This window comes from Entelurus aequoreus, linkage group LG05 (assembly GCF_033978785.1).
Source record: "Entelurus aequoreus isolate RoL-2023_Sb linkage group LG05, RoL_Eaeq_v1.1, whole genome shotgun sequence".
Classification (NCBI taxonomy): Eukaryota; Metazoa; Chordata; class Actinopteri; order Syngnathiformes; family Syngnathidae; genus Entelurus; species Entelurus aequoreus.
This window is the reverse complement of record NC_084735.1, coordinates 71468524-71481734: the sequence shown is the minus strand read 5'-3', so window position 1 is coordinate 71481734 and position 13211 is coordinate 71468524. Positions and strand designations below refer to the sequence as shown.

At 43.8% G+C, this 13211-nt stretch overlaps 2 protein-coding genes across 5 annotated transcripts in view; one reads left to right on the top strand and one right to left on the bottom strand.

Annotated features, from left to right (window-relative positions):
- LOC133650982 (rap1 GTPase-activating protein 2-like) overlaps positions 1-13211 on the bottom strand; it is a 44134-nt gene that overhangs the window by 25659 nt on the left and 5264 nt on the right. For 2 of the 4 annotated variants that reach the window (XM_062048811.1, XM_062048812.1), the window contains exon 3: positions 3931-3966. In XM_062048811.1, coding sequence (XP_061904795.1) covers positions 3931-3966 — 36 coding nt within the window. Of the gene's footprint in view, positions 1-351; positions 406-3930; positions 3967-13211 lie in introns of those variants that run through there. The other 2 variants (XM_062048813.1, XM_062048814.1) reach the window with 1 other exon arrangement.
- The window catches only part of dpp3 (dipeptidyl-peptidase 3), a 28834-nt gene continuing 16381 nt past the window's right edge, over positions 759-13211 (top strand). Inside the window, exons 1-2 of the mRNA XM_062048809.1 lie at positions 759-910; positions 3911-3995. Coding sequence (XP_061904793.1) covers positions 858-910; positions 3911-3995 — 138 coding nt within the window. The 5' untranslated portion in view covers positions 759-857. The remainder of the gene's footprint in view (positions 911-3910; positions 3996-13211) is intronic.

Here is a 13211-nt window from a genome sequence, read left to right as displayed (position 1 = left end):
AAAAACAAAAAACAAATATAATAGCAGCAGGGAGAAGACACACGCATAGTCTAATAGTGTAATGGGAGCTCAGCCCAAAAATGTTCTTGCCAAAATGTCGTCACAATAAAAACAACATTTCAATGGTTGTGTTGAGCAAAGAAAGAAATACAAGAACACGCACACACACAAGTTTTTATAGGAATGTAATTTACATTCCTGACAGACTTGTACACACTCATTGAAACCCTGACTCATCACTCACACAGATGACATTAAAAATGCATACATTTCTTCCTAATGTTGTAGCAGGATGGCAATTTCTGTCAATAATACACACATATGGGATATGAGTACTAATGCCAGACTTACCAGTGATCATGCAGCATTGGTCTGTTGCCGTCGGTAACTGAGCATCCCACTCTGATGAGATGCAGCCACTATCTCTCACCCCCAACCCCCTCCCCATCCCCTCTCTCTAATGCTTACTCTAAGTGACTGTTTACAATGTTTATATAAAAATATGTCCTGTGCTTCCATACCAGTAGGAGGCAATTGCTTTGACAAAATGAGCAGATATTCCACACCAAAGTCATACAGTGAGAGTTACAATGAATCATGATGATCATGCATGTGGGAAAGTGACCGAATTGAAATGGTTTTTTTTTTCTTGCATCTCTTCTATTTTTCTGTTTACACTTCACATCACTGTTCTGCAGTACCTAGTTTAACCACAAGGAGCACTATTTCGCCGTGTAGTTAAAGCATGCAGAAGAAGACTTTCCGGACCATAATGTTAAAAAATATTTTCACAATAAATGGTCACCCAATGAATGTAACACTAGCTCTGATACGGATATATATTTCATGAAGAGAATATGTACAGGATACATCGCCAAATTTCGTGTCGTTTAAGCTCACAACTAAAAAAGTAAGTTCGAGGAAAGATTATGTTTCTTCTACCTGTGTTGCGTGACAAATGACTGCCTGTACACGTAAGTTCTTCCTTCTGCTGTTCAAATTCGACATTGTTGCGTATCTTTGTCCTAAAGTTGGTTAGTAGTTTGAATATTTTTGTTCACAAATACCGATTGAAAGGTTAGTAGTCCATGTTTGAAAGTAGAGGAAATTGACTAGGAGGATGCGTATTTTGACCCCTAGCTGTCGCAGGCAGAATTAAAATCTCCGCTTTCCAATGTTTTTTTGTGTGGCGTTTGTCCAATTAAATTGAAGACCTGTATTTTCCTAATTTTGCCATGGCAACAACAACAGAAGAAAGTAGTTACATCGATCCAATTATTGTGTTTTAAGTGTGTTTTTGTCATGTTTAATCAATATTTGTATGTGATTTTGGCAACATACAGTAATTAAACAAATATTACCAACATCTTGGTAGTGCACCTGACCAGAGGTGTCAAAGTCAAGGCCCGCGGGCCAGATCCGGCCCACAAATTAATTATCTATGGCCCCCGGGATGATATTTGATTGATATTAGAACCGGCTCGCAGGCCACAGCCGCCAGTAAATTTTTGGGGGTCCCACTTTTTTGTAACCGTTTTGAAAACAAATGATAAATGTATGCATTATCCTGTCATATCTCACATTCTATATTGTGTTTTGGAAAAAGATTGTCATAAACGCCTTCCGTCCATGTGCAGCTGAGATAGGCTCCAGCACCCCCTGTGACCCCAAAAGGGACAAGCGGTAGAAAATGGATGGATAGATTGTCATAAACGTTACTTAATTAATTTTAAAAAATAATAGAAAAGAAAACACATTTTTATGCATATGTAAATGTATTCAGTTATAAACATTCATTCACTTTCTTCTTTTCCTTCATGGATCTAAACTTTACCGCTGCCTGTATTTTTTTCTATATTTTTATTGTAATATTTTCAGAATATGTTTGTTTTATTTTTGGCCAAAGTAAGACAAAGAAGAAAAATTCAAGTTCAAGCCATGGTTCTTTTCATGTTCGATGTTAATTTGACTGTAAGTCAAAGTAAAGCAATAAACTGCATTGCATTGTAAATAATAATGCAGTAGTACCTCAGTTTACGAGATTAACTGGTTCTGTGACAAAGCTCTTAATCCAAAACATTTGTATCTCAAATCAATGTCTCCTATTGAAAGAAATGAACTCAATTTGACTGGTGCTTCCCCCCAAAACAGCACAATATTAACATGTAACATGCCTTTTAAAAAAGAAAAACAAACTTTTAGATAATACATATTGTATAAAAAGCCTACAATAGAATTTGCTCCTAACAACTACAGTAGATTTATGATGTAATGTAATAATAGTGTACAACATTTAGTTTGGAGAGTGGACTTCTACGGCTTCCAGGATTTTTTCTCTCCCGGGGCTAAGAGGGGGCTTGACCAATTTGTGGCGGGCTGAGAAAATAATAGATTTTCATGACATTTACTCATTTAGTTCTCATTTGTTAATAAAATCAGTTATGAGCATGTTCCTTGTGAAAGTAGTTTTAACTGAATTTGACTAAAGAATGTTCAGTAAAATAGTTAGTAAAGCCTAACACAAGCAACAATGGCAAAAATTATTCCCATGCAAAGATGACAAATACAGCAACGGGCAGCGCTCATGCATCTGCTAATAACCCGGGCAATACATCCAAAATGCAACAAGTGTCTTTACAATACATGTGACACTCACTATTCATCCATTGCCTAATGGATTTTGGGGTGCTTGGACGGCATTTTACCGTCAAAATGAGGGCAAAACAACAATAGCATATGTTTATTGGATAAGAGGTTGCTGTCAAATAAGGTGATATTGATAAATACAAACGTTTTTACCTTTCAATTTACTAGGGATTACTCTGGAAGTAGCGTGCCGAGGGGCGGGACAAGAACGTTTGTATTCACGCTGTGATTGGGGATCCAAAAGCTGGAGTTGGACATTTGATGGGTGTTTGGAAAGATGCACCGGTTGCGTGATTGGCCACAGTAAGGCTAGGTGCGCGTAGGGGCGGAACAAAAAGTCTATTTTCACCCTGCGATTGAGCAGCAAAGAATATGGAGCTGACGTCACAATTGGGGAAAATTCCAAACAGCTCCTTTGGGGGAAGTATGAAGGAAGGCAAGACAGTTTTATAAATATCTCCGCAATGCCTCCATTGTTTGATTTAAAATTTTCGGGACTTATGCAGATCCCAAATACACAACACATACCAATAGGTATGAAATGTTGGTTTTGCAAAATAGGGTTCTAACATGCTGGGATGGCTGACCTGGGGCTTTCTGATGTGGTTATGTTTTTTTCAACATATTACTAATTATTATGAATGGAAAAATGGCACCACTGATCTTTTACTGGTAAAATTCTAGCGACAGAGTGGCCAGTTTTTTTTAACGTTAAATCTATGGTTGTTGTTTTTGCAATGTATTACTGTAAATACAAAAACGGTACCACTGTTTTTTTTACAGTAAAATTGTGGCAACTGAGCAGCCAGTTGTTTTAAAAAAATGTATTGTCATTTTTACAATGTTAAATTTTATGGATAACTTGCTTTAAAATCATAAGTCATTCAGATATTTATTTTTGTTTTAACAAAAAAGATTGTAATGTATGATCATATAATATTTATTACATTAGGAAACGCAAAACTAATAGTTAATTATTATTACAGCTTATAAATATTTTCCAACATAAATTCATACAAATTGAACTAACATTACATTACTAACATGAAAAACATCATTATGACAGATTCCTACATAGGTGTCCATTCCATTATTTACCATTTTTAAAGCAGAAAAAAAGTGTAAATATGCAGGGTTCTGCTGTGTATTACTACTGCAAATAACTTGTTTTCATTGATTTAGAACCGATCAAACAATTTCCTCATTCAAACCTATGATATGAAAACATTTGTAAATATATATCTTTTTGTTACATAACATGTAGGTTTGGGATGTGTCACTCACCGAGCTCGCAGCGCGCTGACGGAAGACTTGTCAATCCTGCGGGGAGAAAAAGACATGCAGTTAAGGTAAAGTGCACTCACACACTCGATGATGCAGGTATGGAAGTGCAATAAGACAAGTCAGGTGTGTGAAGGACATATTAACATCCACATACTCGATTAACCCTAGCAGCCAGAGTGGAGGAGAGATGTGACTGTGGAGGTGCAAAGCAATAAAAGCACTATTTGTTAAAGTGCTGCATCCCCCCTCTCTCCACCATCTCCTACCTATTAAATCACACAAACAGAACTGGAAGATAAAAAATGGCAATAAAGCAACGCAAGCAGGAAATCATATTAATGTGATCTGTTTTATTTCTTCGTCAGCAGTTATGCTAATTTTCATTTTTTTTATTTGAATAAAATGAAAAAATAATAGCCCCTATAGATGTTTTCTGTGACTGTCACAGGCAGTCTGGTCTAATTGTTTAGATTGAGGGGAACCTGTAAACAAATGTTATCCCTCATCACTTGAAGTAGTTTTCTGGCAATAAATACTTCTACAATGTGGTTCAAGTAGGCTTTTTAATACAACTTCCAGAGTTAAATACAATCCCATAGGTAATAATGTTCAATGGTACCTCAAATTAAGAGTGTTTTGAGATAAGAGATGTCTCTCTGCTTTTTTTTTATGCTTTAATTTATATTTAAAAAACATTTTTGTTACAAGCATCCCCACCATTAGTTGGTGAAGCAAATGTCACAGTGAACCCCGTAAGATCCAAACAAAACATCTGGTCTCACTTGTTAGCAATAGCTTAAAGCTAGAGATAGACATAACTTTGTTTTTCAAGTATTGGATGGAAGAAAGTGAGTGTGAGAAAAAGAAGCGGATGATATTCATTGAATTGAAGAAATGGATCATCAAGAATATGACAATGTGTACCCAACTTGGCAAACAGTTTGAGTGTATCACTGCTAGTCTGCTCCATACTGAAGCAGAATGAGTCTAACGCGGACATTTATCCATGAAAAAATGGAAAAGCTGCTGATGGTGTGTTTGACGGGGGCAGCAGCTGGAAGGAGATACTGTAGAAGTCCACTCTCCAAACTTAAAGGGAAACTGCACTTTTTTGTGAATTTTGCCTATTGTTCACAATCGACATGACGACAGATAGATTTTTTTATTGCATTCTAACTCTTAAATAAACGTACATAAAACTCTGCTCACAGCGAAGCCAGTGGGAGGACAGTAAAAAAAAAAACAATAAATCACCATCCAAAAACCGCCAACAATACCCCATTTACATGTCGTGACTTGAATATTAACCAAGTATTTTTTATATTGTTATTATAAACGCTAACACACATTAACTATTTATAGCTGCGCCGTGATCACAAGCTTGTGTGCCCATGTTGACAATATCGACTGGTCAGCTGCTTTCTCGCTTCACTGCTCGTGGAGGTTCATGCCTCTCACCTGGATAGTAGAAGGATGAGGATGTAATACAACAAGTTGTTACACTTTGACTTTGGAAATGGCGAAAAACGACACAAAAAGACGCTTGGCAGTTCCCCTTTAATACTGTACATCATTATTACATTACTTCATACAACTACTGTAGTTTTTAGTACATTCTATGGTATTGTTTTATACAATATTTATTATCTAAAAGTTTGTTTTTCTTTTTAAAAGGCATGTTACATCATGTTAACATTAAGATGTTGGCGGTGCGCGGGGCAAGCACCTGTTAAATTGATTTCAATGAATTACAATGGTAGACACTGATTTGCGATACAAGTGTTTTGAGTTGAGCACTGCGTCACAGAACCAATTAAGCTCGTCAGTACTGTATATCTCTTTCAGGGTCAAAACTGTGGCCTTTATTTACTGTACAGGCAACGTACAAGCAACATGTTCAACTTTAAACTACGCATGTGCTGTTTGTTAGCAAGCTTCACTGGTCATTTACATTAATTGGCCCTGATTCTTGCAGCAATGTGCAATTTATGTTAGTATCTGCTTAGGAAACGTTTTGTATTATTACTAACTGTATGGCTTATAATGTTCTGAGCAGCCAGAGGCTTTCTTATGTCTTATTTAGTTACATGGTTGTCATTGCACGTTTTTTGTGGAAATGTTGAACACAATCTGTTTCTCCCATGGGAAATAATGAAATAATAATAGATGTTATTTGTTACACAGTTTTCATTTAACTAAATCTCAAAGTACTACAGTAAAAATAACAATACAATCAAAGCTCAGCCATTAAAACAGATAAAATACTAAGACTAAAAGGCATCAACAGTTAAAAACTTCCTTAAAAAGAAAGGTATTGAACTGTAAATAACTGTACACGCAATGTTTTACGTAACAATTTAACTACTTTTTTTTACTGCCATTAAAAATACATGATGGAGATTAATGTACACTAAAAGTGTGCTATTTGTTAGCAAGCTTCTCTAGTATATGCTAGTAATTAGCCCTGATTTTTACAGCTACATGCTATTTACGTTAGCATCTGTTTGGTAAAATGCTTTATGCCGTTACAGAGCAGCCAGACGTGTTGGTATGTCGCGTTGAGGTATGGGTAAAGAATCCGGTAATTTTTTTGGCACCGACCTAATCCTGCCGGTCCTACCGGGCACAGAGTCACATAAAATCCAACGGTGCCATGTTACGCTACCTGGGTTGTATGCGACGTCATGCCCGGTTTCCGACTCTCTTTGCACTTCGGCACTTGGCGATCACTCCAGCAGCACTGAAAGCGGACTCATCAAACTACCTTTGGGTAACGTTGCAATTTCCAATGCCAACAAAGAAATTAACTCAAAAAACGCTCCAAAGTAATTTAAGTAAGGCTACAGTTTTCCAAGAATGCGCTAGCTTGATGCTGCTATACATTGGCTTTGCAATTGACATGCCACTGATTAGCGATTTTACCTGGCGATTTTAGCACCTCCAAATTTGTCAATGAAATCTACAACTAAGATGCACATTACAATCAAACAGCTGGTGTACAATACTTACAGCATTGACACTTTTAGGGCGCAACAAAAGACTAGATTCAGCAAAGACTGAACTGACTAGCCAATGCACCATAAACTATACACTATTGCCATCTAACATCTTGGACTTGCAACTGCATTTGCAACTTATTGCCATACTTGCAAATGAGACTCAGAAATGTTATGATAAAAAAAGGTATAACAACTAGACAGCAGTTATCATAATCAGCTATTTTTTAAATGTTGCAATAAAAAAATTGTCAAAAACAATAATTATTTATTAACACACACAAAAGTACTGAACATTGGTACTGTTGAGTACCGGTATTGATTCCCAGGTACAGGGAATTGGTACCATATTGGTTCAAATGTGAACGGTACCCACCGCTATTTCCATTTCTGGATTTAGGATTGGTTGAAGTTTATTTCGAAGATGTAGACAGTTACATCATGATACATTATTTATTTTTACATATTTTCATTTTTCTTTACAACATGTCTGAAAAGGAGTAGGAAATTCATAGCAATTACTAACACATATGCTACAGCACCCCCGGATGGATGGATGGATGTTCACTTCCTGTTCTCAAATTGTACACAATTTACATCAATGCATTCTAAATACAACAATTGTCTTTAAATCTACTTAAGTTAGTTATAATTTACTTAATGAGATAAATAATATCTTATTTTCAATAAGTTGAAGATGTCTATCATAATTCTCCGTCTTTGTACTTTGTAAACACTTGTAGTTTGAACAGTTTCTTAAATTGGATACTACCACATTGTCTGGTTTCTTTTGCTTAATCCATTTCACAATTTAATTCCACATACTGATATACCAAAGGTTTTAAGTGTTGTACGTGCATACAAATGCTTTAAGTAAAAAAAGATTCTGAGGTTATATTTCTCCTCTTTTGTTGAGAATAATTGCTGCGCAATTTTGGAGAGCAGTTTATAGTTTGCTTTGTGCATAATTAATCTGTTTGCAAATGTACCAAATCAATGAATTTCAATATTTCAGATTTTAAGGGTTTGCATCTTCTCTTTATCCAACAATATGAATTATTCTAACGGATCCTTTTTGTAACACAAATAGTAAATGCAATGTACTTTTGTCGTTATTTCCCCATATTTCTTATGGTAACATTAGTGAGCAGTAGAGAATATGAAGTGAATTTTGGTCTAGAACAGGGGTCCCAAAACTTCTAACTATCATCACACTTTACCTATTTTAATTCAAGCCTTAAGATGCCCACCACTGAGATGGATTTTCACAAGGTGTGTTGTGTTGTTTTGTCTTCTGTGGCATATTTTAAACTCCAAAAATTCTACCACTTTTGTAACTCCGACTTTGTAGGCTCCTCGCAGGCATGAAATAGAAGTAAAAATAACTGATCATAAGTGTTGGATATTTAACTCAAATGAACATTAACACTTTAGTTTGACATTGATGCAGTTTAGTTTATTTAGCTACACGGCGAAAGGAACATAGTGTGATGCAATCAGTGCTAATCAATCATTATCTGTGCACACTTCTTGTACTCATTCGATTGTGTAGGTGCACCTCGTGTTGTGTTAGCGTAAAAGCCTCAATTTGTTGCGAGTATTACACTATCACAGAGAGATTCAATCCAACAACCAGTGGAGGCGATGGGGGGCACGGGTGGACTGTTTGCAAATGGACTACTTCATCTGAGCAGTTTCCCTGAAGCTGCTCCTGCATTATTCAATAATGCAACTCTATTAGCTCTGCTCCGACGTGGATGACGGAGGAATGGAGCTGCAGGGAGGAATGATGTAGGGAGAGAACATATGGTATGAAAAAAGATAAGGTAAGGAAATATAGAAAGAAACAAGAAAGTGAAGAAAGAACAGAGGGCTGGCTAAAAGGCTTGCGTAACAGTTTCCACACTCTAGTTTTTATTTTCCAGAATGTTCTCTCTGACAAAGATGAGATAGTCATGTGACAGTGGCAGATACCGCGATCCATTTGTGCTAGAACAAAACATCATGGTATTGTCGCTGTACTGGTATTTCAAAATGTGTGGATTTAGCGTAAAAAATAACCTTTACAAATTTTTTTTTTTTTTTTTTTAGAAATGTTTTAGAGTGTGGAGTTTGTAAACAACGAGACAGGAGACGTGAGCGTAGTCGAGGAAGTTTACTAGCTCCAACATAGCATGTCATACATTCGACAACAACAACGACCTCTCAACCGGAAGCGGAAGTTCCTAACTCCCCCTCCGCTTCTTCTCTTAAAGCTACAGTGTCCTCTTAGGTGAATGTCTCTCATTATATGGTTTGGGTCACCACACAGGCCCCCCCCAGAATTCACCTACACAAAACCCTGCAAAACAGAAAAAGTGCAATTGCATAACAGAAAAACATGACCCTGCAGTAAATGAACAGTAACCAACACAGTGCAAAGTCAATGGGACAACAGGTGACGGGCCGGGGGGAGGACCTTCCGTCCGTAACGGCTGTGCTTGACAGGAGGGGAAACAGATGGGCCCGAAACGCGAGCCACAGGTGGAGCTGGGGCCAGAAGAGAGGCAGGCGCAGGGGCCGACCGAGGAGGGCGCCCCCGTCGCGGCGGCAGGGCCACTTGCACCGGCTCCCCAATGTCCACGTGAGCAGGCTTGAGACGGTCTATAGCCACCCGCTCCGGTCTGCCCCCCATGTCTACCACAAAGTTCTTATCCCCCGCCTCCAGGACACGGAAGGGCCCGTCGTATGGAGGCTGCAGCGGGGACCGATGGCTGTCGTGTCTTATGAAGACGTATTTCGCCGATGGCAGATCCTTGGGGACGTAGGACTGGGGAAGGCAGTGTCGAGACGTCGGAACGGGAACGAAGGCGTCAGCAGCGCTCCGGGACGCACTGAGGTGAGAGGCGGGCGACCAGGGAGCCGTAGCAGTCGGAAGGAACGCCCCTGGAACCCGTAGAGGCTCGCCATACACCAGCTCCGCGGCGGATGCCTGGAGGTCCTCCTTAGGGGCTGAACGCAGGCCGAGCATGACCCACGGAAGCCGGTCCACCCAGTCGCCGCCCGTGAGGCTGGCCCGCAGAGCTGCTTTCATGTCCCGATGGAACCGCTCGCACAGTCCGTTGCTCTGCGGGTTGTAGGCAGTAGTGCGGTGGATCTTCATCCCGAGGTGCTCAGCAACCGCCGTCCAGAGCTCAGAGGTAAATTGGGAGCCTCGGTCGCTTGTGATGTCACCAGGCGTGCCAAAACGGGCCACCCAGCAGCCGATGAACGCCCGTGCCACCTCCGCGGCCGTCGTCGAGGACAAGGGGATAGCCTCCGGCCATCTGGTAGCCCTGTCCACAATAGTGAGGAGGAAGGTATAACCACGGGAGGGAGGCAGAGGGCCCACAAGGTCAACATTCACGTGGTCGAACCGCCTCTCTGGAACCACAAACGGCGCCAAAGGGGCTTTGGTATGGCGGTGCACCTTGGCGCGCTGGCACGCCACACACGAGCTGGCCCAGGCTCTAACATCCTTGCGGAGCCCCGGCCAAACAAACTTGACACTCACCATCTTGGTCGAGGCCTTCACCCCAGGATGTGAAAGGCCGTGGACGGTGTCGAAAACCCGGCGCCGCCAGGAAGCAGGCACCAGGGGTCGCGGTTGGCCGGTGGAGACGTCGCAGAGGAGGGTAGTGTTAGCCGCGTCGAACGCCACGTCCTCCAGGCGCAGCGCCGTAGGGCCCGACCGGTAGTCCTGAACGGCCGCGTCCTTGGCCTGGTCCGCTGCCATAGCGGCGTAGTCGAGCCCCAAGTGAACGGAGTTAACAACAGCCCGTGAAAGGCAGTCGGCGACAAAGTTATCCTTGCCAGACACATGTTGTATGTCCGTAGTGAACTCAGAGACCGCCGTGAGATGGCGCTGCTGACGCCCAGACCACGGCTCCGAAGTTTTGGCCATGCAGAACGTCAGCGGTTTGTGGTCCACGAAAGCGGTGAACTGCCGGCCCTCCAACAGGAACCGAAAGTGTCTGGTTGCGAGGAAAAGTCCCAGTAGCTCCCTATCAAAGGTGCTGTACTTGCGCTCATTTCCCCGGAGCTGTTTACTGAAGAACGCCAATGGCTGCCATCCACCAGCCACCCACTGCTCACATACGGCCCCCACGGCATAGTCGGAGGCGTCCGTCGTAAGGGCTATAGGGGCGGCCGGCGACGGGTGAGCTAGCAGCGCAGCATTGGCCAGCGCAGACTTGGCAGCCTCAAAAGCCTCATCCATCTCTGGGGACCAGTCCAACTTGTCCTTAGACTTCTTCCCCCGGTGGGCCCCATAAAGGGGACGCATGACGTGTGCAGCACGAGGCAGGAAACGGTTATAAAAGTTCACCATGCCCAAAAACTCCTGCAAGGCCTGTACAGTAGGGGGACGGGGGAACGCGGCGACAGCCTCAACCCTGTCGGGCAGGGGAACGGCCCCCTGCGGAGTGATGTGGTGCCCGAGGAAGGTGATGGACGACTCCCCGAACTGACACTTGGCTGGGTTGATGATGAGGCCGTGCTCGCTAAGCCTCTCGAACAGCTGCCTGAGGTGTGTCATGTGTTCCTCCACCGACGCGCTGGCCACAAGGATGTCGTCCAAGTACACAAACAAAAATGGCATGTCCCGGAGCACAGAGTCCATAAGACGTTGGAACGTCTGCGCCGCCCCCGTAAGGCCAAACGGCATACGTAAGAACTCGAAGAGCCCGAAGGGTGTGATGACAGCCGTTTTTGGGACATCTCGCGGGTGGACCGGTACCTGGTGGTAGCCTCGCACTAAGTCAATTTTGGAATAGATGGTAGCGCCCGCCAAGTGGGAAGAGAAATCTTGGATGTGCGGTATGGGGTACCGGTCGGGGGTCGTGGCGTTGTTTAGGCGACGGAAGTCTCCGCAAGGGCGCCAACCCCCGCCGGCCTTAGTAACCATATGTAGCGGAGAAGCCCACGGGCTGTCCGAACGGCGGACAATGCCGAGGCGTTCCATCATCGAAAACTCCTCCCTGGCTATTGCGAGCTTGGACGAGTCGAGGCGTCGGGCCCGGGCGTAAACCGGGCGGCCCACAGTGGCGATGTGATGTTCCACACCGTGCTTGGCCACCGCCGAGGAAAAGGTGGGCGTGGTGAGCCCAGGGAAACCGGCGAGCAGGCGTTGGTATGGATCCCCGGTGGCGAGTGTGTTAGCGAGGCACAACGCCCCAGCCCCCCCCAAGCGTGCAGGGGTATGACGCAAAAGAGACGGCATCAATCAAGCGACAGTTCTTAATATCCACCAGCAGGTTGAACGCGCAGAGGAAATCCGCACCTAGCAGCGGGGTGGATACAGCAGCCATCACAAAATCCCAACCGAACCGTCGGCCGCCAAAACTAACATCCACGCGCCTGACACCGTACGTCCGAATGGAGGTGCCGTTGGCGGCGTCCATCTGGGGGCCGTGGCTGCCGGTCATCGTGTCCACAGCTTGTGCTGGTAGTATACTGCGTTGCGCACCAGAGTCCACCAGCAGCCGCCGGCCCGACAAGGAGTCCCTGATGAACAACAGCTTGCAGTCACGGCCGGCGCCCATAGCCGCTAACGAGCGCCGGCCCTGGCGTTTCCCTGAATCCTGTAACTGCAGGGTTTGCGACACTGCCTCGCCTTGGCCCCGAACCTGGCATGGTAAAAACAGAGCCCGTCTTCAGGTTGGCGGCGAGCCGTCACCGCAGCCGCGGTGTCCACATAGTCATCCACAGGAGGTGGCGGGACGGCCTGGTGGGGCAGCAGGGCATGCACAAACTGTTGCCGGTTGGCCAGGAAAACCCTGTCCGCCTCAGCGGCCAAAGCACGGTAGTCCTTGGAGGCGGCGAGTGGAGAACTGGCTATCGGTGTGCGTACCGGTGCGGGGAGCTGCCTCAGGAAAATGTGTGTAAACAGAAACGCCGGGTCGGCTGATCCCAGCACAGACAGCATTTTTTCCATCAGTTCAGACGGTTTCCCGTCACCAAGGCCATGTAGGGACAGTAAACGGTCCGCTTTTTCCAGCTCCGACAGCTCAAATAACTTCAGGAGGAAAGCCTTTAAAGCATCGTATTTGCCAGCAGGCGGTGGAGCCTCCAACAGTGTCATCGCTCGCGCCGTCGTTGATGCGTCCAACGCCGCCACTACATGGAAGTACTTCGTAGAATCCTGCGTTATTCCCCTTAGCTGGAACTGGGCTTCCACGTGTTGAAACCACGGCCGTGGGTTATGCTGCCAGAAATCGGGTAACTTCACAGTAGCGGCGTAGATTCCCGCGTTAGCCATGTTGTTAG